The 26454-nt window shown below is 48.6% G+C and overlaps 2 protein-coding genes and 1 long non-coding RNA gene across 3 annotated transcripts; 1 reads left to right on the top strand and 2 right to left on the bottom strand.

Annotated features, from left to right (window-relative positions):
* Positions 1 to 500: 500 nt before the first annotated feature.
* On the bottom strand, positions 501 to 1887 carry LOC119826772. The gene is made up of 3 exons (XR_005287473.1): positions 1832 to 1887; positions 909 to 987; positions 501 to 681 (listed from the first exon to the last, which is right to left on the bottom strand). It is a non-coding gene; the product is annotated as an uncharacterized LOC119826772 (long non-coding RNA).
* Positions 1888 to 10116: 8229 nt separating this feature from the next.
* On the bottom strand, positions 10117 to 18123 carry Sec61b (SEC61 translocon subunit beta). Its single transcript, XM_038347519.1, has 4 exons — positions 18013 to 18123; positions 17785 to 17882; positions 13197 to 13298; positions 10117 to 10378 (listed from the first exon to the last, which is right to left on the bottom strand). Exons 1-4 carry the CDS (start codon positions 18013 to 18015, stop codon positions 10291 to 10293), a joined length of 291 nt encoding a protein of 96 aa, XP_038203447.1. The 5' UTR covers positions 18016 to 18123; the 3' UTR covers positions 10117 to 10290.
* A 284-nt stretch (positions 18124 to 18407) lies between these two features.
* Alg2 (ALG2 alpha-1,3/1,6-mannosyltransferase) lies at positions 18408 to 21549 on the top strand. Its single transcript, XM_038347803.2, has 2 exons — positions 18408 to 18814; positions 20531 to 21549. The coding sequence occupies exons 1-2, from the start codon at positions 18467 to 18469 to the stop codon at positions 21428 to 21430; spliced, it is 1248 nt and encodes a 415-aa protein (XP_038203731.1). The 5' UTR covers positions 18408 to 18466; the 3' UTR covers positions 21431 to 21549.
* Positions 21550 to 26454: the final 4905 nt, after the last annotated feature.

Genomic DNA, 26454 nt, shown 5'->3' with positions numbered 1-26454 from the left:
TATGTACACCCTCACCAGCCGGCATATGAATGGTCTGAACCTAGAAACGAACTATAGCCCAAGGCTGGGGATGAGGCAGGAAGAATTGGGAGTTGGTGGCCAGAGTACAGGGTTTCTCAGGCTGTGCTGATGGCTGGCAAACTCCGTGAAGTACAGAAGTTGAGTTGCTCAACTTCAACTGTTACCTGGTGACTCACAGTATGTGAGTTACATCTCAGTAAAGCCATAGCAATAAAACAAGAACAAAACAATGGCTCTCCGAGAAAAGGCAAGGACAACATACAGAGACCAGCTCATCTGATTGTCCTTGTGGCCCAGAAGGAGACATTGAGGGCCAGAGGCAGGGCTGATTTATGACAGAAGTGACTGCCAGTGCCTATGCCAGTCATGGGCCGGGCAGAATTTAATCCAGGAAGACTCTGGCCTTGTCTCTGGCACATGAAGGTGGCCCCCGACAGCCATGGCACAGGAATCAGGGTACACCAGCTTCCAGCCAAGCCTTTCACATGTCTGGGATGCTGTGTAGACCCCAGGTAGCCAGCGAGCTCCAAGTCAGCAGGTGGTGGTGGCAGGCAGTAGTGGCAGCTGTCGGAGAGGCCAGCTTCTTGGCCGGCAGCCCCGGGAGAACGGGTACTCATGCTCACATGAGGCTTCTGGAATCTCTGTGGGTGATCCCGAGGTCTGAAGGAAATAAATCAAGGCTCTCCTGCGAAGGTAATCCCAGCTAGGCCCAGGGCCAGGACACGATCCTGCCTGACTTTCGCCCAGGGATACGCACTGCCTGGAAGTCCCCACTGCCCAGCACCCCCCTTCTCTCCAAGCCACCAGCAGACTCCTCCACAGAAGAGGTGAGCTTGGAGGACCCCATTGTCAGTTTTTACAAACGGGTCGGGGCTGAGTGTCCTCACAGCTTTCCACACGGGAGGTCGAGTTGGGTCCTCCTTGGCTGTCTCTAAGCGGTTTTCCTTCTCAGCTGTTCTTGTCGAACTGGAAGGGGGAAACAGAGTTTAACTATTTCCAAAGGGAAATCAAGGACCATGCCCAAGCACATCATACTTCTGAGGGAAACTGAGGCCTAAAGAGAGAGGAAGAATTGCTTGGTTTGGGAAGAGCCATAGTGAAAACAGGAGCCAGTCCAAACTTCTTTCCAGGGGCCTCAGAAAGGCAAGAACGAAGGTATACTTTTCTTCTAGAAACTGGATGGGAAGATGACAGCTCAGCTAAGAACATGGGAGAGGGGAGAACACGGAACCTAGGAAAAAGTCCCATGACCCATACTTGCCTCATATAATAATATTTCCCTAAAAACTGAAGGAACGAGACCCCGCTTTTTAAGTAATGGTATCACAGAGAGTGCTTTCCGAACGCTGCCACCTTGAGCTTAGACAGGGAAGCCCAGACCCCAGAGGACAGAAGACTGATGAAGGTCACAGGGTCAACATGAGGATAGACAAGAGTGAGCAGGAACCAGGGCCAGCACCACCCCACACCCCAGCACTGGGTCAGACTATCAGCAATGCCTGTCTCAGGGCTCATGGCCAGTCACATACTGGTTTTGTCTCAGCTTTCCCTGCAGACTCAGCTGCCCCTCAGACCTCCTGGTGCCAGGCTGAGGTGGCATTCTTCCCAAGCCAGGGTTTCACTCACTGCCTGGGCCTGTAATGGGACCTCCTTCCTGCCTTCTGATGTCACCTCAGCTGCCTCGTGTCTGTGCCGAGGCCCTGGAGCAGCTGGCCATGGGCTGGCAGGCAGGTTCCGCTCTGAGTCAGCCCTGGCGAGCCCATGAAGATCACCTGCCCTCCAGGAAGCTTGGGTTTTACTGCCCCCTTACCAGGTACTGCAGGAGGACACACTGAACTCCACCAGGGCTTGAGGACACGGTCAGGCTGCCGGGGCAGATGGGAAGAGAACCTGAGAACCATCCTGGCAGTCCCTCTCCTGAGGGTGACTTCAGGACACAGTGCGGAGATAGGGGTCCCAGCTTCCTGCTCACATGTGAGGTAGAAGGGACTGTCCTGGCCTTCAAACCCCAGCCAGTGAGGGTCTGAGAAACCAGACCAGCTTAGCAGGTACAGGTTCTGAGGGGCAGACTCCTCTCTCCCCCCCAGCAAGAGTCAATCAATGGTACAAGAGGGTAGCTCCCCCACTGAGGTGAGAGGCCGCTGGGAGCCACACCACCTCAAATTACAGACCAAATTCCACAAGCACAGGGCAGAACGTGAGGGCACCAAGGAGAGGGACTAAGGCCACACAGCCCTCCTAGAGCCGGGGCAGATCTGAGCCTTGCTAGCCAGTCCTTTCTATTCTGCAGGTGATTTCAGAGCAGGGAGGGGCAGCCGTGCCCAGCCCCGAGAAGGGTCTCGGAACAGCTCTGCCACCACTCAGGCACCTTCACGGGATGGGCAGTAAGAACCGACGCCTTAGCCAGGCGGTGGTGGCGCACGCCTTTAATCCCAGCACTCGGGAGGCAGAGGCAGGCGGATCTCTGTGAGTTCGAGACCAGCCTGGTCTACAAGAGCTAGTTCCAGGACAGGCTCCAAAGCCACAGAGAAACCCTGTCTTGAAAAACCAAAAAAAAAAAAAAAAAAAAAAAGAACCGACGCCTTTCCTTTAGTCGTCTCATCGAGCCAGAAAGCTAGGCCACATCAAGACCGCGTGGAAATAAACCCAGGAGTCTCCATGAACCCTCGCCGGCCGTTTCTTTCTCTCATTTCTCTTTGCTTCATCAAGACTGACAGTGGGCAGTAGAGCCAGTGTCTCCAGAGCACCCAAAATGGGAGAGAAGGGGGTTGCTGCCTGTGCCAGACTCTGTGGGGCCTCACCGCCTGCCATCTCTGGTCAACAGCGACATGTGCCTCAGACTCACGGAAGGTCCTTGTGGCACAAAAGAGAGGCTCAGCCTCATCCACAAAAGAGACCGTGATCCCTGCCAAGGCAGCCACAGAAAACAGCTTACTAGGAGAGTGGGTATAGAAAAAAAGGGCCCTGGCCAATAGCCTTAGTTCAAGGACCAGCTGTGCCTCGCCCCACTTGACACTGAGAAAGACATTAGCCCACAGGTCTTGGTGTTCCCATCCATGCTGTGGAGTTGTAAACTCCTGAGCACCCCTTCCTAGGGTGTTCTGAGGATCAGATGAGGGGGAAGGATACCCAAGGAAGACAGACTTCTAGACAGGGAGGAGAATGTCGGTTTCCAGCTGCTGAGCAGGGATGGGGTTGAATGGAGAGCCAAAAGACGAGACAGCATCAACTCAGATGTCAGCGCTGCTTGAAGGCCCTTCGGAGACTGAGCTTCACTATGGACCATGGTCACTGCGCAGGCCAGGGGAGAGAATGAGAAAGCGGAGGGGGAGATGCCCAAAGAGCAATATAGTCCTAGGCCAACAAGAAAGGGAAGCTGCCTCCCCCACAGGCCCAGTACCCAGCCTGCGATCACCCCTGCAGTCACCACCCAGTGCTGCAGAGAGAATGTCTCAAAGCATTTGTCTCACGAAACCGCTGCTGAAGAGAAGAGAGACCCCTGAGACTCGACTGCTAAGAGAGAATCAAAGTGAGAGCTGCACAGTGCACCAGTCCCCATGTGTCCCCACATCACACAGCAGGCGCCCTGACTAGCCTAGCCCTTGGTGCAGCCATGTCTGGGGCAGGCATGCCCTGGTTTTCCATCAACTACAGGGAGCATTCACCTCTTTAAATTAGCCCAGGACTGTTTGGTTCACTTCAGCAGCAGGATCGAACCCCTCACACCCAGGTACCCAGGGACATTTACATTAGAAAACCTGCTTTCAACCTCAAACACGGTTTCCTTTCAACCAAGATGAAATAATCCCAGTAGGGATTTAAAATGCACTGTAACCTGCCCAGCATAGCCTGAGCATGTGACAGGAAGCCACTCGTGCCAGCAGGGCCTGGGAGAGTTTTATTAGAGAAATCAGACACTTTATTAACCACCCCAGGCCTCCTCATAAAGGCAGTCTATGGCCCTGAGTGACAGCGACAGAGCCCTCGGGGACTCTAGCTGCTTTATTCTGGCATTAATGAGCATGAATAAGCAGGGCTGGATGGTGAGGTTTATGATCCTCAAGAGCCTGAGAAAAGGGAGTTTCCAGAGGCCCTGCTGGTGGTGTCTTTGGGGCCATCTGTAAAATGTGCCTGGATTAGCCTCGCCCCTCCAGGGTCCGTACACTGTCAGCTGTGCAAGACCCCGGGGCCTGGGGAAGCTGGAGTCCGGAGCTCTGACCTACACATCACAAAGCTTCCTGTCCAATTATCTCCAAACAGCTACACCGTTCCCTAAGTGACCCTGGCTGCACAGGGAAGGGCTGCCTGTCACCTGCTTCCTGCCCCTGGAAAGCAGTTTGACCCAACACTTGTGCAAACTGAACTGCCACCCACACCGCCGCGATCTACACAGTGACCCAAAAAGACAAGGGTTGTCAAGGGCAGGAGCTCCTGCCACGGGGTCCAATCCAGTGGCTGGAGAGGTTTGTTAAAGAGGTGAGGTGGAGAGGGAAAGGGTACACTAAAGGACTTGAGTTTCGGTCCTGTGGGGCAGGGATTCAGACTAAAATAGGACCAAATGCTTGTTATTGGTATCATCACTGAAGGCCGACCCTGGGCTAAACACACTACAGGTGGCTGGACGCTCACATAAGAGTCAGCACAATAGTCCCTCTATTTAATTATACCAATTATCCAGAAACGGGAACTGGGATCTGCGGCGCGGGTCTCTGAGGCCCAGAGCAAGGCTCAGAACCTGTGTTTTCTGCCTCTCAGGATAAGGTACCTACGCAGAGGCTGGGACCTGGCAATCAGATCTGAAAGGGAACCAGCCTGGAATTCTGTCCCCAGTTTCCAAGGGGCTGTGGAAAAAGACAATATAACCGGATAAAAAGCAGGGCCCAGGGGTCTCTTAAAGGTGCAGGGGCTTCAGTATAGAGAGCAAGAGGAAGGGGTTGGTACCTGTTGTAAAACTCTGGCCTTTCTGCGACACTGCTGTAGCCTTCTAGAACTCAGAGCAACTATGATTAAAGTCACGGGACCCTCATAGAACAGGAGGGGTCCACAGACTCACAGTTTCAAGCCACCCCCTTTCTCCAGCCCCCAACTAGTTGGGTGTAATCCTGACCCAGCTGCATGTCACAGGGGTGAGGCTATGGGAGGTGGAAGGCTGACTGAAGGGGACACTCTAGTAAGGAGACTTTGGGGACAACTGTCCATGCCTGGGTGGGCTTCAAGAGTGACTCATACTCTTGCCAGGCGGTGGTGGCGCACGCCTTTAATCCCAGCACTCAAGAGGCAGAGGCGGACGGATCTTTGTGAGTTCAAGGCCAGCCTGGTCTACAAGAGCTAGTTCCAGGATAGGCTCCAATGCTACAGAGAAACCCTGTCTCGAAAAACCAACCAACCAAACAAAAAGAACGGCTCATACTCTTACACATTACACAAGAAATCCATCGGTTCAGCAGGCTGGATTTAGGTGAAACTGTCTTTGACCTGTCTTTGGTGCCCTATAGCTGGGGTGACCAGACATTTGTTTGTGTTACACACCAATCCAGTTTCCTAAGAGGACCATTCCATAAAAGGGAACTTCCAGCCAGTGTCTTGTTCCTTTGAGCCACAGTCTGGGCTTCTGGGGACCTTGGGTGGGCAGGCCACAAGGCTGAGCCAGCCCTGTTCTCCTCACCACCCACACTATCCCGGCAGAGCCTCGCCTCCCATGGCTGCTGTCCTAGGCCACTCCTGGCCTGAAGAGCCCTGAGAGGCCTGGGTCCCAGCTCTGCCCAGAAGCTGACATTATAGTCAGTGGGAGGTGAGAGCTTGGCTCCCTCTCTCTCAACAGTGTTTGTCCTCAGAGAAGGTCTGGGAAGAAGGATAGCCACTCTCTTTCCTTCCAAAGATAATCGGGGAGATACAGAAAGAAAGCCCCTGTGTCTAAAGGCAAAATGACCACAATTAATCTCTAAGCAAAAGGCCGGCCATGGCGTTCGTTAAGAAAACAGCTTTACGAGTTTAACGACAACCGAGAGAATGAAAGCGGATTAAAAGAAACAGTAATTAAATCAGGAGAGAAGTTTTTGTAAAGGGGATGGTAAAGGAAATTAAAACCAGTAATACTGAAAAATGTGGTGGACAGGGCTGGGGGGAGGGTCGGGCCTGGTGAAGGAGAAGGGGGGGGAGCAGGGCTGGGGGAAAGCAACTGAGCTGAGGGGTCCTAAGAACAGGGTCAGGAGATAAACCCCTGGAGATGCCGTGGCCAGCCTGTCCAAGCCAAAAGATACAAACAGTGCCTGGTGCATCCTAATCGTTTCAGGAGCCTCCTGGACGACCAACTTGTTCAGTAATTTATTTATTATTTATTTACTTTTTTATTGGAATAATTCAAGGGACAGTATGTAGGTTAAGGCTCATTACAACAAAAGGATACATGAACATCATCTGAGAAGACCCAGGTAGACCCAGGTAGAAGGCAGATCCTGCGCGGGTCTCCTAGAAGCTACCTTTCCTAGGAAGGACCCAGCACGCTTCTTTCTCCAGTATCGGCAGATGTGATAATATGAGTCGTGTTTTAGCTCAAGAAGTTGGCTAGGCCCTAGGATCCCAGGGTGCTGGTCATAGAGGCCCCTTCTACCTGGTGACTGATAAAATCCATGTTTCTAGGCCACAGAGGTGGCTCGGTGCTTAAGGGTTTTAGCCTCCTGGGCACACAGCCATGATCATTCCCGTCTCACTATGTTTGGAGTTAATACTATAACCTCAAGATGTCCCATTCCCAACTGGCTTTGACACTGTCCCTAACATGGCTTCTCCAAGAACTTAGAAGGCTTAGCCTGAACCTGTGGCAGCAGTTCATCTTGTTGGCGCTGCTGCCACAGAAAGCAGTGAGAATTACAGGCCATGTCAAGGGTCCTGGAAGCTTCTCTGAGCCAATGTCATCTTAACTCATAGATCTAATGTGTTAGGATTTCAGAAGTGCTATAAATAAACCCCAGGCATGGTGGCACATGCCTGCAATACAAGCGTTTGGGAGACAGAAGGGTCAAGAGCTCCAGGCTAGCCTGGGCTACAGAGGGAGCCATGGTCTAAAATACACACACACACACACACACACGGGGGGGGGGGGGGGAATAACAATTTATTTTAAAAGAAATGTGATACACAAATATCTTTCTGCCTAGAAAGAAGGGAATTCTGAAAAACAATGTAGCATGTGGAGGACATTATGCCAATCAAAATAAGGTCACAAACAAGACAAATGCTGTAGGATTCTACCTGTAGGAAGAAGTCACACCATGAAGACAGTGATGCCGTCAGCTGCTGGGAGAGGGCAGTTTTGCAAAGTGATGCATTTGGGAGGTGGATGGGGTGAGCATCCCACCAAACATACAAATATACTGAATACCACTGAATAGTAAGTTGAAAGTGGTTAGGATGATAAATTTTATATTATGTGTGTTTTGCCACAAAAAAAATATTTCTTTTGATAAAATAGAAAGGAACAGCTTGAACACTGTGTTTCTCGGCAACGGTATTAACAGAGCCAAGGCAGCTACGGAATAAATGCTGCACATCTTTACGTCCAACTCCCAAGTTCCCTTCCTTTCCTTCTGCCGACTGAAGCGTCCCCATCCTGCCAGCGAGAGCGAGCACCTTCTAGCTCACTGGTTCAGGGAATGCAGCAGCTTTTGGGTACCACTGCGGACCAGGCTAAACAGGACAACGAAGCAGAGAGCATCCTGAGTGGCTGCAGCATCTAGCTGCCCCAGAGACAGACAGACAGACAGAAGACAGACAGACAGACAGACACACACACACACACACACACACACTGATAAACAAATTTCTTTTCCAAATTTAAGTCCTAACTTTTAGCTGTATTTGGTTCCTCTAACTGGCTATGGCGGTGCAGGGTCAGGAGGTGGAATTCCACTGTTGATATTGTTGTTTTTTTCCAAATGAATCGGACTTTGTTTTCAGTGCTTCAAAAATAAAAACACCTATTTAATGAATTAAGAAATTCACAGAATCCAAGAAAGCCAGTTTTTCTATTTTTTTTTCCCAAGTAAAATGTTTCCTGCTAAGATTTAAAAGTTCCAACTCCCTGATATGTCTCCCTAAATCTTCCACAGAGCTGGTGAGATGGCTCCAGGGTAAGGGAGCTTGCGGCCAAGCCTGATGACCTGAGTTCCATCCCCAGAACCCACATGGTAGAAGGAACCGATGCCGGCAAGTAGTCTTTTGAGCTCCATGTGTGTGCCACATCATACAATAACCCCCCCCCACACACACACACAAATAAATAAATGCAATTTCTTTTAAAGAAATCCTATAAAGAGATATGTTGTGTAGCATGTGCAAGGCTCGGGGCCTGACTGCTCTCATAAAAGAGGCAACACTATTTGGAAAGAGGAAGGAAGCAGCCAACAGAGAGGTGGAACAGGACAGCAGAGTGACGATTAACTACACCCACAGAACAAGCAGCATGAAACCCATCAGTTTGCACAATACAAAGGGACACATCAGTACTTTTCAAAATGTGACTCAGAGTTACAGGCAGCGGTGAGCCACCTTATGTGGAAGCTGAGATTCGAACCCAGGACCTCTGCAAGAGCAGCAAGTGCTCCTAACCACTGAGCCATTGCGCCAAGCCAAAGATTGTATTTTTACTTTTTGATTACGTGTTTATGTGCCCATGGCAGCAGCGCATTTGGAGGCCAGCAGAGGGCACTGGGGCGCTGGAGCTGGAACTGCAGGGAGGAGTGAGCCACCTACAAGAGTGCTGGGAACAGAAACGGGTCCTCTGCAGGAGCAGCACACTCTTAACTGCTATCATCCCTCTGGCCTCAAGATTTTGTTTTTTTTTTTTTAATGTGTTTCTTAATGTATATTTTCATTTTATTTATAAAATAAATATGGCACACGTGGAGGTCAAAGAACAACTTGTAGGGACCAGTTCTCTCCTTCCACCATGTGGGTCCCAGTTGGGCAGCAGGCACCTTTCCCCACCTGGGCCGTCTGGCCAGTCCCTGGTGTTCTGTAACCTATACATCTCTTCAACACTGCAATAGCAACGGACAGTCAGCAGCTTCTTCCTCTCTCCCCTCTGGCTCCCAGAGTGCACTGGCTGGGGTGATTCTCACTCACGCCGAGTGGGGCAGCACAGGTGGCATGAACTTCAAAACTTACTTTTGGGCAGAATTATTCAGACTTAAGTGTAAAAATGCTGTCTCATTCCTATTACAAAGTCTTTAATTTTCAATAAATCCAATTCCTCAAATTAATTCTCTCAAAGCAGGTTTAGAAGTGAGATCTATGAGTGCTGGGTGGTGGTGCACACCTTTAATCCCAGCACCTGGGAGGCAAAGGCAAGTGGATCTGTGTGAGGTCAAGGCCAGTCTGGTCTACAGAGTGAGTTCCTGAACAGCCAAGGCTACACAGAGAAACCCTGTCTCGAAAAACCAAGCCAAAAAAAAAAAAAAAAAAAAAAAAAAAAAAAAAAAGAAAGAAAGAAAGAAAGAAAGAAAGAAAGAAAGAAAGAAGGAAAGAAGGGAGATCTACGGATGGAAATCCCTGATGGACTCTCAGAAAAAAAAAAAAAAGCAAACAATTATCTAAACTTCAGACACAAAGGACTGAAGGAGCCAGGCCTGGGGGGAGGGGGTGGGGGCACGCCTGTTCTCCTGCTCAAGGGGTGGAGACAGGAGGATGGCAAGTTTCAAGACAGTCTGGGCTACATAGCAAGACCCCATCTCAAAAAAGTAAAAACAAAACAAAAGAACAGAATGAGCAGATATCTCAGCCAAGACTTTTGGTTTCTGATTTCTTTGACTCTTACCCTCGGCACCAGCTGCCTCCTCACACGGATCTGCCTGACGGAGTCCAAGGCATACTTCCTGAAAACCAAGTACCCAAAATGACAATCACCAGGACAGAAATACCTTGGGGAAAACATGCCAAGGCCAATTAGAGCATCTTGGATTTGAATGACTCCATGGCTGTATGAGGAACTGTCAATCCCACACAGAATGAGCTCTCTACGAAAGGCTGTCTACCTTCTCACTAGCAAACCTGAAGGCAGAGACTGAGGGCCTTGCAGTGAAGCATCAGCGACCAAGCTCCATAGAAATCAATTCCAAAGTTTATTAGACATAGAAAAAACATTTCTCAAAGTCAATTCTTGTTAAGTTCTCTGTAAAATAATACACATGAACAGAAAATCACTACACTTTTGGTCCAAGATATGTTGGGTTTTTTCCTTCTTCTTCAGATGACAGATGGATGTAGCCAAATCTATGAGCGCGTGTACTTGCCCCAAATGTGCAACATAAATACAGAAGCGATGAACAGAAGACTCATCACCAGCACTGGAACAGGGCCACTAGAATGAGAGAGAATACTTCAGAACAAGGTATGCTTAATATAAGATGGCCTGAGGACAAGGTGGGGACATTGTTTATGCTGTACACAGGATTCCCAAAATTGTTACTGCTGCAAATGTGTGTGGTGGTGGCACTCCTTTGAAGGAGGCGCGGCCTCCTCTCCTGTGGAAAAGCAAATTACACAAAAACAAACCCATCTGATGCCCTGGAGGTCACCTCTCAGATTCTCTAATTTTGTGTACTTATTATTAATAAGCTCTACAATAAAAAATTTCCAAACTCTTACATGCAAATTATTCATTTACAAAACTTCTCAAATTAGCATAAATTAAGTGAGAACCTTTTCTAACTATGAGACACACAGGTGAATTATCCCATTTTATAATTTACAAAATACTTTTAAATCTATGATCCCATTCAACCTGCACAAACACATGCCACAAATGAGACAGTATTAATCCATTTTACATTAAGGAAACCCGAGGCTCAGATGGATTCTTGCCCAAACTCAGACTAGAAAAGAGAGGCCTGAACTTGGCCTCGCTGACTGTACCCTTCAGGCTCAGTTGACCTGCAAGTTCTCCTTTTGCCTGTTTTGTTAAGACAAGGTCTTTCTCTGTAGACCTGGCTATCCCAGTACTCACATTGAAACCAGGCTGGACTTGAACTCACAGAGATCCACCTGCCTCTGCCTCCCTAGTGCTGGAATTAAAGGTATGCGCCACCACACCCAGCAAATTTCTAATCTTAACACCACATTCTGTGCAGTGTATGCTGCTGACTTATATTCCTGGGCTCAGTGTAGAAAAGAAATAGATTTCCCTCATCTGCCCGCCCTTCAATCAAATGCTTTTCGTACAGAGAACTGGCTTACATGTTTCTTACTGGGAGGGCCTCTGACTGTCCACAACTGTGAGCATTGCCCACACCACGTTTGAAGAATTCACCTCCCAGATACTACTGGGGAGTAGAGAGCAGAGATTTCAGAAAAGGCATCTTTAGTCATCAAGGCGTTATCAGGACCCAGGGTGAGGTAGCAGCAGTACCAGATTGGACAACAAACAATGCAGAGATCAAGGTCTCTGCTCCATCAGTCTGAAGTTTGCACAATTGAAGAATAAGCAAGTTTACACTTGAACTCCCTCCCTTACTGCCAGGCACCTCTGCTAACAACAGCCAGCGCACAGAGTAAAGGATCCAGCCCTCAAGGACCAGAGCATGATGCCTGTCAGTCACAAGCGTGCCTGTGGCCCATCCCTTATCTTTAAATCTGTCTCCCATCTGCAAGATGGTTACTATGGCACCCATCTTGAGGGTTGCAGACACAAAGGCAGACTTATAGTGGGAACTGAAGAAACCCTATTATCAACCTGAAAAACCTTACTAAACCCCCAGAATGAGCCAAAACAAGCTCAAAGGTATTGGCTGATGGTAGATTTGTAGGTAGGCATTCTCGAGTGCATTCTTTCACTAAAGTATATTTCTCTAATATTACTGGGAAACTACTTATGAAACTTGAAGGGACAATTTCTACTAGCTCCTGAGAAGACCTAAGCAGCACCCCCGAAGGACTCGCAGGGCAGGTGTGAGTCAAACTTGCCCAAACAAGGGCTTCCCGCCTTTTTGAGAGATTTAAAATGAGTTCCAGGACCATGAGGAAGAGGATGGGAATAGAAGGCTCTTCCTACAACACTAAGAAAATCACCTTTAACAATCATCAAAGGGAGAACTGCACCCTAAATACACGCTCACAAGTCAGCAATACACTCGGGGGATGAGGGGGAACAGGACCAGCTCGGTGTGGTCACACACATCTGTAATCCCAGTGCTCAGGAGGCTGAGACAGAAAGACAGTGGTTTCAGTTTAGTCCAGTACTTAGTAAGACCCTGCCCCAGAAAGAAATAAAGAAAAAAAAAAAGAACAAAACAGTATAAGGAAAAAAATTCAATAAATGAATTAAACCAAAAAAAAATCTTCATAAACTAAATCTATAATCTAAGCCAAACTGATTAAACTAATTGCATTTTTGTCTCTTTTTACCAGATAGGCAGTAGGGGAAGGCATGTGCCTCAACAGTCAGGCCTGTTCTGCCCCCTGTCAATTGTTGTCGAGGACCTCACTGCCTGAGATTCCTCATCTGCAAAACGGCGCAGCTCCTACCTCAGGGCTGCTGGTCACATCAAGACACAAAAGACACTGCGTTTTCCTCCAAACAGCAGATGCTACACAAAGGAGATCTGCTGTTGTTACAGGGAACAGCAGGGAAGGGTGCCCTGGTACTAGACACCCTGGCCTAAGAGGTGACCACAGGACAGAAGTTGCCTGGACAGTCCCTTCTCATCGGCCCCTGAGTCCTCCCAAGCCTATGCTGGGAAAACTGATGCAGTCACCCTCCTGGACCTGCTGGTCACCCTCCAACAAGGAGGCCAAGCAACTTTGGGTAATACAAAGTAATGGGAAATTTCCATTAGGCTATAATAAAATCAGCCTCTCCCTCAGGGAAACTTTGAAAAACCACCCAATTCCCATTCAAATGGTTCATCCCGTTTCTCAGTGTGGGGCAGCAGCACCTAATGAAGAGAGATTTCCTCTAATTAAGCAGCTCCCCTCCGGTTCTCTGCAGCCATCTTTTACCCTGACACAGCCACAGGAGGCCCTTCTGTCCTTTCCATCACTCCCAGAAAGGTGTCATTCAGCGCCTAATCGGTCTAATCAGTTGATGGACGGGCCAGCCAGACCCAGCCCAGCTGGCACAACCGCAGCTGCAGTGTACATGTCAGGGACAGCTTCAACACTCAGTCACTAGGACGACTTACACTTTGAGCCCTGGGGAATCTTCTGTGTAGAATCGCCACATCCCTCCAGTCCCTGCAGAGGTGGTGCGGCCTGCACTCCGCGTCCCACAGCTGGCATTTTTTCTGAAAGGGATAAAAATACCATTAGTAGCCTTTTAATAACATACGCCGACAGTATACAGCAACAACCTGTAAAAAGAAAAGCCTTCTTTACTAGAACAAACTCAAACCCTACCTTTGCCTGTCGTCTTATGTTCTATGGACTGAGAACCAGCACCTGTCACGTGCCAGTGTGCACAGGACCTGCCTTTGCCATCTACAAGCAAGAACAACTAGCTCAGCAATGGCTAAGCTGGCATGTGCACCCAGGTCGGGCCCCAGAACCTGTCTGCTGCTTACACCATCTAGCCTTCTCAGTGCCTGTTGGTCTTCATAGGAATGTCTGTGAAACTAAGTAATAAACCCTCATCTATAAATGCTCTTATTCTATAATTCCATTTGAAATGACTACTTTTAAAAAATGGCTTAAAATAACTGTTTGCTGCAAAAATTAAGAAAAATCAATAAACTTTAATTATGTCAAGGTCACCAAAATGGAGAATGCACACAATGAATAATTACTTTGAAATGTACTTGTGCTATTTTATATACTGATCATAGGTCTCAGAGAGGGACAGAGTATGAAAAGCCGAAAATACATAATTAGAACTTGTCCTATGCAAAAGGACAGAGCTGGTGCATAGCGCTATCAACGGCAGACAGAGCAAAGGAAAGAGATGGACACTTAGGACCCGGGACAGGTCCAGACTCTCCTAGCAACTACTCTCCTGGGGGTAGGGGGTACAGTCCAGCCCTGTGCTAGAGCGGCAAAGCAAGGGCCTGGGCAGCAGGTGGCAAGAAGAGATTCCAAAAGAAATCCTTTTCAACCATTTATTGTTATGCCAAAAGTGTTCAGTGTGGGAAAAGAAAGGAGAATGCACCACCCCACAAAATCCCAATACTCCCCCTCTTAAAGCCCCATTCCTGGGAGGGGGCTGCTGATTCTTGATCAGTCCGAAAGGCCACCTCACCCCAGCATGGTCTTGGCATGACATTCTGAATGCAGAAATCCTGGCAATAGCCAGGGAACTCATCCTGCCATGTGGGTGTTCCAGGCTGGCTTCAGTTGTGCTCATGACAAGAACTCTGAAGATAGTACCAGATTTTTTTTTTTTGGGGGGGGGGGGGTTGAGACAGGGTTTCTCTCCTGGAACTAGCTCTTGTAGACCAGGCTGGCCTCGAACTCAGAGATCTCTGCCCCATCTTAATATCTTGAATTTCCATTACTTCTGCATGAACACTTCATAGTTTGTGGTCTCTAAAGTACCATCGCTCCTTTCCCTCCTTGTAGCAGCTTCCTTTTCCACTGTATTATGCAGATGAAGAACTCCAAGCCCAGCTGAACCTTAAATCCTACACATTTCTTCTCTGAGGTGTTGTTATTACCACTGTTACTTCATTCACCGGCCGTGCAATAGTAAATTAAAGACACCATTCATATCCATATCCGCAAAAGTTGCATCTGTCACATCACCTACACAATGATTGCCTCATTTTTATTTATCATTCTTTGACAATTTGATAAATAAGTGTCTTTTGGTTCTTTAAAAGTTCTCAGATGGGCCGGGTGGTGGTGGCGCACACCTTTAATCCCAGCACTCAAGAGGAAGAGGTAGGCGGATCTCTGTGAGTTGGAGGCCAGCCTGGTCTACAGAGCGAGTTCCAGGACTGGTTCCATAGCAACTGAGGAAACCTGTCTTGAAAAACCAAAATAGATAGATAGGTAGGTAGGTAGGTAGGTAGGTAGGTAGGTAGGTAGGTAGATAGATAGATAGATAGATAGATAGATAGATAGATAGATAGATAGATGAAGTTCTCAGATGAGTCAAACTTCCCTATTAATTCTTCTTGAACAAAAAACAATTCCCAAGGATCTATCCACACCTACAAGACTAGCACAAAGAGTCTCTGAAACCCCAGCTAGCAACAACACAGGAGCCAGGCCCGTACAGCCTACGCCGTCACTCAGTACACTTCCTCTAAGTATCTCAGTGATGCAACACTTGCAGTCACCCAGGACCACCTTATCATTTCTGACAGTTCTATGAGAACTCCCGTCTCTGAGCTGCAATCTGTTGCACACCTAGTCTAAATTCACTGCATAGACTTAGATTTTCCTACAGTAGTCAACAAGAAAGGTCTCTCGTCTCTTCCTTTGTGGATGTTTTGTGCTGTGCTTTGTGTGTGGTGCTAGAGACCAAGTCCATGGCCTCACACGTGCTAGGCAAGCTCTCCACTCCCCCAAGCCTTCCTCTCCACCTTCTGAATGATAGTTTTAAAGTTCCCTTCGAGTTTTCACAGTCTACTCCTCTCTAGAAAAAGGCCTTTCTAGGTGTTCCAAAACACAACAACGGGGTTGACTGATTCCTTCAGCTGATATTTATTATGGCGTAACTTAAGACAGGAACTAGGAAAGAGCACGTGGGCAGATTCTCTATTGAAGCAGAGGAGATGAACATGCAAGCATAAAGTCTCCTACTATTAACAAAACTACTAGCACCTGGGAGGTGAAGGCAGAGTGGTTATGAGTTTAAGCCTAGGCTATGTGAGACTGCCTAAAAAGAAACTAAAGAAATAAATAGTTGAGAAGAGAGCAGACCGAATGAGGATATGGAGCTTAGGAAATGGTAATAAGTTCAGAATTGCTAGATCACAGGAGGAAAAAGAGCCCCGGGATTACTCCACAGGCTCCTTTTTTTTTAACATTCAGCCACCAGAAACTTGCAGAGAATCTAAGTGGAAGAGAAACAGCAGGCTGGAGGATAGAAAGTGGTGGAAATGCAAAGCAGAAGAGGTTTAGAGCATGCAAATCAAAAACAACTCTGAGATTCCATCTTACACCTATAAGAATGGCCAAGACCAAAAACACTGATGACAACTTATGCTGGAGAGGATGTGGGGTAAAGGGAACACTCCTGCATTGCTGGTGGGAATGGAAGCTGGTACAGCCCCTTTGGATATCAGTGTGGCGATTTCTCAGAAAATTAGGAAACAACCTACCTCAAGACCCAGTAATACCACTTTTGGGTATACATCCAAAGGATGCTCAATCATGCCACAATGACATATGCTCAACTATGTTCACAGCAGCTTTGTTTGTCATAGCCAGAACCTAAAAACAACCTAAATGCCCTTCGACCAAAGAATGGATAAGGAAAAGGTGGTACATTTACACAATGGAATACTACACAGCAGAAAAAAACAATGACATCTTCAAATATGCAAGCAAATGGATAGATCTAGAAAACATCATATTGAGTGAGATAACTCAGACCCAGAAAGACAAATATCACATGTACTCACTCACAAGTGGCTTTCAGACATAAAGCAAAGAAAACCAGCCTAAAATTCACAATCCCAGAAAACCTAGAGAACAACGAGGACCCTAGGAGAGACATACATGGATCTAATCTACATAGGAAGTAGAAAAAGACAATATCTCTTGAGTAAATTGGGAACATGGGGACCATGGGAGAGGGTAGAAGGGAAGGGGAGAGGAAGGGAGGGAAGCAGAGAAAAATAAATAGCTCAATTAAAAAAGAAAAAGAGTTTAAGGGATAAACTGGATTGACAGAAATGGAGGAAGAGAAGTAATAAGAACATCTTCCAGTGGAGCCTGGCATATGACTGGATAGAAAAGACACAAGAAAAAGAAAGAAAGGAAAGGAGAGGGGGGGGGAGAGAAATGACTGGAGCTTCTGGATTTCTGTAAATACGCATATAGCAAGGTCAGCTAGGTGGTGGTGGCACAAGCCATTAATCCCAGCACTGGGTAGGCAGAGACAGGAGGAACTCTGTGAGTTCAAGGCCAGCCTGGTCTACAGAGAGTTCCAAGACAGGCTCCAAAGCTACACAGAGAAACCCTGTCTCGAAGAATCAAAAACAAAACAAAACAACAAATAAACAAAAATAAGGAGACACTGGAGCTGGAGAAATGGCTCAGAGTACTTGCCACTCCTGCAAAGGACCCCAAATCGGTCCCCAGCACTCACACGGTAGCTCACAATCATTCCTAACTGCAGTTCCAGCTGATCTGACCTCCGAGGGCACCAGACAGGGACATGATGCACATACACACACATGAGCACACAACACACACACTAAAAATAGATCCAAAAGACACACGAGCGGCTGGGGATGGGGAACTAGGGTGGCGGACTATTGTGTAAAGCAAGTTTTGTTAAACTGAGTGTGTATTGGACCCCTCGGTGAAAGTCTGAAAGGTAAAGCCCCAGAGACACCAGCCTTATGCCACCGCCTTTCCCAAAGTTGGTCACTGACCCTAGTCTAATTTAACTTCCCTTTAACTAAAGTGGTGCGTGCAACTGATCAAAGACAGGAAAACATTGCCTCCCTCCTAAAGGGCCTTTAACTACTGGATGGCCACGTCAGCTCGGGCTCACCCGGGCCCTGTGAATCTTCTTTCCATCCTGGACTTCATCCCGCCGTGCCAATTCCTGGACCCCTCACCTCTCCCCGCCTGCAGCGATGCGGACCCTGAGACCCTTACCTCTGCCGGACCGTGGATCCCGCCGCCCGTGCGGCCACCGCTTTGCTGGGAGAGCGCCCTGAGGAGCCCACATTGGTGCCACTGGGTGTCGGACCCGGCTGCAGAGAGAAGTAGATAGACTGTGAGCATCGCCGGCCCGCTTCAGGTCCCCGACCCGCCCCCACCCGGTAAGCTGGGACACGGAGGGAGACCAAGGCAAGGATGGGCCAGAAGCGGGGATCCGCGCACCATGCTGATGCCGAAGAAGAGCGGGCACCGGGGGCACGGGAGAGAAAAGTCGGGAAGTTGCCGAGCACTCGGAGCACCGGCGGAGACAGGCTCTGGCACCGCCCCCAGCTGGCTGGCAGGGTCCTCGCAGACTCTAGGACGTCTGAGCTGTCCTATGATATGCCTGTACAAATTACGCTGAGAACACCTGGACCGAGTGAAATACGACAAACCTTTAACGTCTTTAATTTGATCTTAGAGCCTTTCATGGGGACTAATATTACCAAATGAGCCGCTTTAGTTGTATCATGCGGGAGGTTTAGTCAGGCATTTTCTTAGCGCCCACAAGTTTGCCGCTGATGTGGCCTAAACCGACGCACGCGTCCCAGGGCCGGGTCGGCTTTCAGTGGCTAGCGGGGCCAGGGGCGGAGATTGCCGGAGGTCGCGCGCAGGGAGCAGGCGCGGCTGCTCGGCCATGGCCGAAAACCTGTGCCGAGCCCGGGCCCGGGTCTACCCTCCGTCCGTACTGTTCCTGCACCCGGACCTGGGCGTGGGCGGTGCCGAGCGGCTAGTGCTGGACGCGGCGCTGGCGCTGCAGGAGTACGGCTGTGACGTGAAGATATGGACCGCGCACTACAACCCGAACCACTGCTTCCTGGAGACCCGCGAGCTCCCGGTGCACTGCGCCGGGGACTGGCTGCCCCGCAGCCTGGGCTGGGGCGGCCGCGGCGCCGCCATCTGCGCCTACGTGCGCATGGTCTTTTTGGCGCTCTACGTGCTGTTTCTCTCTGGCGAGGAGTTTGACGTGGTCGTGTGCGACCAGGTGAGGGGGGCGGGACCCCTGGGCTGGGATTTATTTGGAACTGTCCCCTGCGTGAGTCCCCAGGGAGAGGACCATCTCCAGTTTTACTATGGATCCTTTAAGTGGCAGATCTCAGGAATCCCACCCCACCCCTTTTCGTTGAAGACATTGAGATAGGGATCACATGCCTGCATTTTAAATGCTTCGTCCTGAGACTAAAGTAGTTGGGTCGGGTAGTTGGGGACTCGCTCCAAGGAACACGAGCATTTAAAGTCACCTGTTACTCCTTGTCTTTAACTCCGTTTGTTCTTCTCCATCCATCCCACCCTCTCCAGTCTTCCTCGTCCTGCCCACTCCAGCATTTAGCAGTGCCATGGATTAAAATCAAGCTAAATCTATCATATCCCCATTAAAACTTTAGCATTGTCCCCGCTGGTCTTGGAGAAAAGTCCCAATTTTTATATGCTTTGCTAAGTGGTCCCAGACTGTCCTCCCGGTTCGACACCTCCTTGCCTCTACTCCTTTTGCCCCTACCTCCCAAGTACTAGGTTTACAATGTAAGCCACCTTGCTGAATTGAAGTTCCAAGTTTTGGGCAAATAGCGTTCAGCCCTATCTGCCCCGGAGCCATACCAGACTTGTTTCTTAGGTGTTTTTTACAATTCAGTTTGGGGGTTGGCCGGAGATGGGTGGGTATATTTATGTCTGTACAGGTGTCTGAACTTATGGAAACCGTCAGTGTCAGGTATATTTCTCTGTCAGTCACCACCTGAATGTTTGAACCAGGATCTCTCATTGAACCAGAAACTGAAAGATTTGGCTAGACTTTTAGGCAGGTATGCACTGCCACAGCCTGGATTTATGTGGGCAGTTGGAGTCAAACTTAGATCCCCACTCTACCACCTGGAGCCAAGGCCTCAGCCCCTCATTTTCTTTTTCTTTTAATTGGGAAGTAACATTTACTCAGGAGTAAAAGTTCAAATAGGAAGTATAATGTAAAAGTTCCCTGTTCCCTCCTTGAGAGAGCCACTGTCAGCAGTTTCTTCTGCATCCTTCCAGAAGTGTCGTGTGGCTACTGTAGCATATATGTGTCTGTTCCTGGCTACATCTTTCTTGTACATAATTGGGATTCAGTTTACCAGCTGTTGGACACCACAAAAATTTGAGACATCCATGCTTTTTGATATTCAAGATCCACATTTCTCTCCTCAGTGGCTGGAAAGTCCCTTTATTCAAATGTTTCCATCTTCCTTAGGGATACTAACATTGCAACCAGGGGAGAGAGAGAGAGAGAGTGTGTGTGTGTGTGTGTGTGTGACTAGGTGTGACATTCTCGTACTGCATGAGATGGGATAGCCTCACACTAATCTCACTTCCTATGCATGTCCTCTGAGGAAACGCCTTGGGGATGCTGGGAAAGGTGTGGGTTATAGAGTAGTTCATTGTAAATGTCAGTAGGTGTTTCCAAATTTGTCTTCCAAAGGTGTCTATACTAGATTACCCCATGTTCTTTTCCACAGTGGACGCTGCCAGCCATTGTGCTCTAACCAAACCAACAGGTACAACAAGTAACCACAATTGCTCTGGGGTTGCTTTATTATGATCCACCCTGAGGTGGTTATCTTCATGGTTAATGTAGATGTTTGCCCAGATCCTATGAATCAGTAATACCTGGCAGCTGGGCTGTGGCAGTTGGCATGGCCAGTCACTTACCTACTGTTCGTTTTACCTTGGTTAGGTGTCTGCCTGTATACCTGTCTTCAAACTGGCCAGACGGCGTAAGAAGGTCCTGTTTTACTGTCACTTCCCAGATCTACTGCTTACCAAGAGAAATTCTGCTCTGAAGCGGTTCTACAGGGCCCCCATTGACTGGATCGAGGAATACACCACAGGCATGGCAGATCGCATCTTGGTTAACAGCCAGTACACAGCTTCCGTCTTTAAGGAAACCTTCAAGACCCTGTCTCATGTAAACCCCGATGTCCTCTACCCGTCCCTGAACATCGGCAGCTTTGACTTGGCTGTTCCTGAGAAGATAGATGACCTAGTCCCCAAGGGGAAACAGTTCCTGTTCCTCTCAATCAACCGATTTGAAAGGAAGAAGAATCTACCTTTGGCACTGAGCGCCCTAGTCCAGCTTCGTGGACGGTTGACATCTCAAGACTGGGAGAGGGTTCATCTGTTCATGGGTGGTGGTTACGACGATAGGATCCTGGAAAATGTGGAGCACTATAAGGAGTTAAAGAAAATAGTCCAGCAGTCAGACCTTGAGCACCACGTGACCTTCCTGCCATCCTTCTCAGACAGACAGAAGATCTCGCTCCTCCACGGCTGTTTGTGTGTGCTTTACACCCCAAGCAATGAGCACTTTGGCATCGTCCCTCTGGAGGCCATGTACATGCAATGCCCCGTCATTGCCGTCAACTCGGGGGGGCCCTTGGAGTCTGTGGTCCACAAGGTCACGGGGTTTCTCTGTGAGCCTGACCCAGTGCACTTCTCAGAGGCAATGGAACAGTTCATCCACAAGCCGTCCTTGAAAGCCACCATGGGCCTGGCTGGAAGAGCCAGGGTGGCCGAGAAGTTCTCTGCTGAAGTGTTTGCGGAGCAGCTCTTCCAGTACGTCACCAAACTCGTGTAGCCGGGGCACCGCTAGAGCTCAGGGCCAGTACGTGGCTTGCGCTGCAATCCTTACGGGTTGTGAAAGCACCTCTGAAACCAAAAAGAAGGAGCTAGAAACTAGTGCTAGTAAGATCTTTTTTTTTTTTTTTTTTTTGGTTTTTCGAGACAGGGTTTCTCTGTGGCTTTGGAGCCTGTCCTGGAACTAGCTCTTGTAGACCAGCTCGAACTCACAGAGATCCGCCTGCCTCTGCCTCCCGAGTGCTGGGATTAAAGGCGTGCGCCACCACCGCCCGGCGTAAGATCATTTTTTTAAAGTAGACTTGAGTCTTGAATGTGAGCCACCTGTCCACCACTCCTACCTGTGATTTTCTGAAAATATCCTTAATATCCTTAATGCTGTAATCATTCCAGATCTGTCAGCGTTGTTGAAAGAATGGTAGAAACCTGCTGCCAGCAGACTATTTTAATTCTGTTCTCCTGGATTATTGTTCCTTTATATATAAAGGTGTAATCATCCACTGCCTTAATTGGCTTTAATAGTTTAGGTCTTGCCATTGCCACAGTCGATTGATTTGACTTCAGGGTATAATGGGAACGGGCAATTGCGGGTTTCACACTCAGTTCTCTTAAAGTGTTCTCTGTTAGCTGTTAGGAAAGTTTCGTTTGAATTTTCCCTGGATCCATAACAAGAATGTTCAGTGTTATTTATTGGTGGGTTTTTTGTGTGTGGGTGGGGGGGGGGTGTTCGTTACTGCAACTGGACAATAAATGCTGTTTGACATAGGAAGAGAATAAAACATTAGGTCTGGACCTCATGCTCTGATTTCGTCTTATTAAATAATGAAACCCGAAGTCAGAAAACCAGGGTGAACTAGTCGGTTGACACGAAGAATGAATATCATCACACACATGTCAGCTTGCTGTGTCAGAGATTACATGTGTTTGGCCTCATTTCTTTGAGCCTGTGGCAGACATTCATGGTAGAGGAAGCAACCAGGAAGCAAAGAGATATAGAAAGGGGCCAGTGTCGCCTCCTAGAGAATGTCCCTAATGACCTAATCTCCTGTCACAAGTTCTCCCACCTCCCAGTAGCAGCATGGGCTAGGGATGAAGCCTGCAGGGCACAGGCCTTTGGGGGATGTGTTAGTCTGGGTTCTCTAGAGTAGCAGCACTTAGAGAATGAGTCTCTCTATATGTATCTATAAAGGGGGGTTATTAGAATGACTTACAGGCTGCAGTCCAGCTAATCCGGAAATGGCTGTCTGTGAACTATGAACAGAAAGTCCAAGAAGCCAGTACTTGCTCAGTCCTTGAGACCAGATGTCTCCGCTGGCCTTCAGTATGCACTGGAATCCCGAAGAAATAGGTGCTGACGCCTGCAGAAAAACGGACTGGCTAGCAAGGTGAGGACAAGAAGACAAAGCAAAAGCTCCCTTCTTTCAAGTCCTTATATAGAAGGAGAATCTGCCTACTTCAAATGAAGTAAAAATCCCTCACAGGTGTGCCCTCTGTTTTTGGATTTTAGTTAAATCCAGATGTAGACAGGTTGAGAACCAAGAATGGCCCTCAGAGGGACATTCAGCATCTGAACTGTATACCAAGCATCATATTCCAGACATGTTTCATAATGTCACTGAGTCTCCAGGTCTCTTAGCGTTTGTGTCTGTATTCTCCCAGGTTTAGAATGTCAGTGTTTCCTGTCCTACATCTAACTGCCTTTGTGTGAAGCTTGTTTCATCCTCTCCTTGCCTCTCACTTCCATATCCCTGTGGCACTGCCCAGTCACAATCGTTCACTGTTTACCCGTTGCTTGTAAGTACAAATATTAAAGCAATCTTCAATTTGCCTTTAATGTCAAATTCACTTGTAAGAATATAATAAATTCCAGTACTCAAGTGGTCCGTTTTATGGTTGAAAGCACAGAGCCAAACATTCTGCCTGACTTAGCGAGAAATAATCTCTGTACACACCTCAACTTCTTCATCTGTGAAGTGGGCTGATCACACTGCTGGCCTATGGAAGGGTGGTGGTGGCTGTGGCTGATTTCAACAGTAGACACAGTGCAGAAACAATACTTGGTGTGTGGTCTGTAGACGTTAGCTGCAGCCACTGCCTTTTGTGGAGGCTGGAAAGGACTAGAAGTTTCCTGTGGGCTCAGGCCACTGTGAGACCACTTTGTTGGGGTTCCTTAGGAGTGCAGTTTTTGTTTAAATCTATCTCAGGAGTATTTTTACCACGTGGCACAGTACCAAAAGGAGCTTCACCAAATAAGGATGTCACACCTGGTTCTGTGAAATTTGGTTTCCTTGGCGTTGGGAGTGACCCAGGACAGTGGGTCTTCCCCATGTTGCAGTTTGGTAAACCTGGTGCCTCTGATCATTTGATTCAAGACTGGTGGAACTGGTCACATGATCTGTGGCAGCTGCTCACTCCAAGCACAAAATCTATTGCTGCTTTGAGTGTGTATCCTTCTAAAATGAACTCTGGGTTTCTGGGATTTGTCTTCCTTGCCCTGAGCCCCATGGATAACAGAAGACTTCATAGGTCTGGAAGGATGGCACAACCCCTACCTGCTCTGAATACCTTGTCTGGGCTCCTGGATAAACAGCTGAGGGCGGAGCTTTGCCTTTAGGGTGTCCAGAAGTTGCAAAATTGCATCCAGTAGGGAAATAGCATGGAGCAGTGGAACTGACTTGTGCCCTCACCAGTAGTAATTCAGCTTGCTCCCGGAGGTTCACGGTAAACATCCATTTAATCCTTGTAGGAAGTCAGCGGTCCTCTGCAGATCCGTGTGGGCAAACTACTCTCCTCATCAGAGCCTGGAAAGGTGGGCAGAGCCTGAAAATGATGCCCAAGCCCCACCCTGACCACTTCAGTCCCCAAGCTCCAGAATTGTCGGCCCGGCACCTCCCTCCACAGCACTGCTACTGCGCTTACTCAGGCCCTCCGGGCTCGGAAAGCCCTGATGTGGTGGGCTGAGGTTGGTATAATTCTCCATCATCTCCACCAGGCCCAGGCAAGGGAAAGCCATGGTCAAGTGTTCACTGCTGAAAAGTGGGCAAGCCAGGGTTCGGCTGATCTTGCCCCAAGACCTCACACGGGCCAGGATCCTCAAGTGTGTTCCTCTTGAGTCACAAATATCACAAGTCCCTTGTGCATGCACACCCAGTAGAGGTGAGGATGAGCTTGTACACAGAAGGTATGAACTTGCTCAATGACAGGCTGCATTATTGCTGTTCTTCCTACCCGGTGGTGTTCCCATGGTCCCTGAATCTTTCCAGCTGGCCTAAAAGTTTATTTGGAACTGGGCAGAAGGAACAAAAGAAACACCGTGGCACATGTACATCCACATAAAGCCAAATGCGTAAGCGCGGCGGGGGTGGGGGTCTAGACACACAAAAAAGGAGTCAAAAGCTGCTGCTTATGTGGGCCGCGGTACAAACCGTGTCCCCTGGCCCCAGCGGGCACGAGCCGCAGCATGGCGGACTCCCGCAGGGTGTAGAGATCAGCCTGAGTTGCCCGGTATTTCACGGCATCCTTCAAAGGTAGTTACGAGGCACCTTTCCAGGTGGGAAATCAGATACCCAGCTGGGAAGCAGTGTCGCTGTAAGTGAAGCCTGGGTTTGGGGACGGCCCAGGACAAGAGTTTCTCCGTTGAGTGCCTGCTTCTTCTGCGGTGCTTTGTCGCCTTCTAAGCTGCTGCAGGCACCTGTTTGCCTCCGCCTGTTCTGCATCAAATGCCACTGCCTCCCCTCCTCACCTAGTCTACCTGTCCTGAGTCCCGACTGCTGGTGGCAGGTTCTCACACCTGGCACTGTCTACCCTGAGACCTTTCTGTCCATTTCCAGCTCCCGGAATCTGACAGACTCTAGGGTCACCCAACTTAATTCACTCTTACGCAGATGGGTAACAGGCCCAGAGGGAACAAGGGACTTGCCTGAAGCCACTTAGAGGGACAGCTGCAGTCCTCCTTTGTCTTTGTGGACCCCTCTCCCAGCATCTGCAATAAACCTTCACTAGCTGTCTCTTGCCACTCTGAACTTTCTCCTCCATTCCTAACCCCAAGCCAAACCCCTGCAGCCCTGTGCCCCCCAGAGTGCCGCCAACCAGACACCAACACTCACACATTTGGTAGGTGGAGGGTAAGGAGCCTTGTAGTGATATTATGTTTGTGTTTTAACAAAGTTTGCCTGAAGATCAGAGTGCAGAGTTAAGCCACTAGGGGCCAGGGAGTGGTGGCACACACCTTTAATCCCAGCACTCTGGAGACAGTCAGAGGCACCTCTCTTAGTTCAAGACCACCCTGGGCCACACAAGAATAAATCTGTCTTAAAGAGAAACAGAGCTCACACAAATGTGACCCCAGCACTTGGGATCACATGCCTTTCATCCCAGCACTAGGGAGGTGGAGACAGGAATGATATGGCTGTATGGAGGGAGGAATATAAGGCAGGAGAAGGCAAGAGCTGAGTGCAGTCTAAGATTTGGTGGAGACAGATGGAGTCTGGAGATTCAGTCTGAGGGCAGGATCGTCCCTTTGGTAGAGGTAAAAACTCTCTAGTGGCTGGCCGCTCTACTCTGATCTTCAGCATTAACCCCTGTATCTGACTCCAGGTTTTTACTATTAAGACCAATTAGTGTCCATACTACAGAGCCTCCCTAGTGACAAGTGACTTTTCAGTCTGTCTGGTTACACAGTCAGTACCGGACAGGAAGAATAGAGGGATAAGTTCACCGTGCTAAATGGAACAAAAGGAGCTCAAGTCAGTGGCTCCCCAGCGATCCACAGACCAGAGTCAAGGAAGGGAAAAAGCATACGGTGAGGGGGACCAAGCCAGGTATTTTTGTATGTTTTATAGTTTGTGGGGTTTTTTGTTTGTTTGATATGCTTGTTTTGCTTATTTAGTCTTTGAGAGCTAAGAGCCCTGATTTATTTTATAGTGTATACATGTACTGAAAACATGGAATACTATAAATACATGTAATTAATATGGAATAACTAAAAACTTTTTAAGCTAGGTATAATGGCCCATGCCTGGAGTA

Source organism: Arvicola amphibius, chromosome 11 (genome assembly GCF_903992535.2).
Source record: "Arvicola amphibius chromosome 11, mArvAmp1.2, whole genome shotgun sequence".
Lineage (NCBI taxonomy): Eukaryota > Metazoa > Chordata > Mammalia > Rodentia > Cricetidae > Arvicola > Arvicola amphibius.
This window is presented reverse-complemented; position numbering and strand designations above follow the sequence as displayed.